At 48.8% G+C, this 1,084-nt stretch overlaps 1 protein-coding gene across 1 annotated transcript; it reads right to left on the reverse strand.

Moving 5' to 3' along the window:
* Positions 1 to 697: 697 nt before the first annotated feature.
* Positions 698 to 1,054, reverse strand: GSTUM_00004129001 (uncharacterized protein; the record flags this gene model as incomplete). Its single annotated transcript, XM_002842464.1, has 1 exon — positions 698 to 1,054. The coding sequence occupies one exon, from the start codon at positions 1,052 to 1,054 to the stop codon at positions 698 to 700; it is 357 nt and encodes a 118-aa protein (XP_002842510.1).
* Between the last annotated feature and the right edge of the window lie 30 nt (positions 1,055 to 1,084).

The raw sequence follows: 1,084 nt of genomic DNA on the forward strand, positions 1-1,084 counted from the left end.
TGCCCTCTAGTTATTCCCTTGCCCTGGTTTGTGGGGCCAGCTTGGGAAGGATAAGGAGGACATGGCTCTGAATTTGCTTTCTTCTTTTTTTTTTCCTTTTTACGCAACATCTTCTGTATTTACCGATACCTAGCATTGCCTTCGGGCCTTCCTTCAATCCTCCCATACCTCCTGATTTGAGGCATTCTCTCAATCTAGCTATCCCCTCCTGAAAAGAACCATTATCCTTCCAAGTTTCGGAGTCCTGCGGATTATTGGTGCCAGTTTACCACACCTCGGTCTCCTGTGAGAATACAAGTTCTGGGAGCAGCCACTCCTAGTATTCCTGCAGACAGAATAATTAAGAAGTTTCCTCTGTTTATCTTTGGCGTATGCCAGTTTCCCTGACTAGATCAACCATGCTCTTCTCCGGTGACCAACCCATTGCGGTAGACTTATAGATATCCTGGCACCACTATACTGTACTTTGCATCCATGGTTTCTGATGACAGGTCAAGAGGTTCCCCCTGCTTCCGTAATGCCTTGAACAGGGTGTTATCTGCCTCCTTCGTTGTCTAATATCATTTGGCATACAACTTGTGTTTTGTGATTCAAGCTCGCACTTGACGTTTGTATACATGTGTTCGGTCAATTCGGTGCCTCCTAGATTTCTGCGAGAGTCTGGGGTTTATTAATGTTGTTTTTCTGGATCGGGTATTTATACGAAGGCCCTCAACCTGCTCCCGAACCGCCAAAGCAGAAATGGTGCGGGCACGCCGAGGACCAGTGCCGAAAATCCCAACATGCTATTCCCCCAGCCATAATCCCACTTTTGATAAATATAGGGGGCGAAAAGGGGGAACACGAAGCCTGCCAAGCTCTCCAATGTGGTCGCCGCTCCAATCGCACTAGCAGCATAGCGTGTGTACGAGTCCACGATGTACTGGTATCCAACGATCGAGCCGATGCAGAGCATATACACGACTAGGTTTGGCGTTATCCAGTGGAACCGGTACTGTGCGCTCCAGCCATACAAGAAGAGGCCGGTAGGGACGAGGATGGCACCGACGAACATTAGTGGCACGCCGAATTCGGGAGTGCCATT

Source organism: Tuber melanosporum, assembly GCF_000151645.1.
Source record: "Tuber melanosporum whole genome shotgun sequence assembly, scaffold_10, strain Mel28".
Taxonomy (NCBI): domain Eukaryota; kingdom Fungi; phylum Ascomycota; class Pezizomycetes; order Pezizales; family Tuberaceae; genus Tuber; species Tuber melanosporum.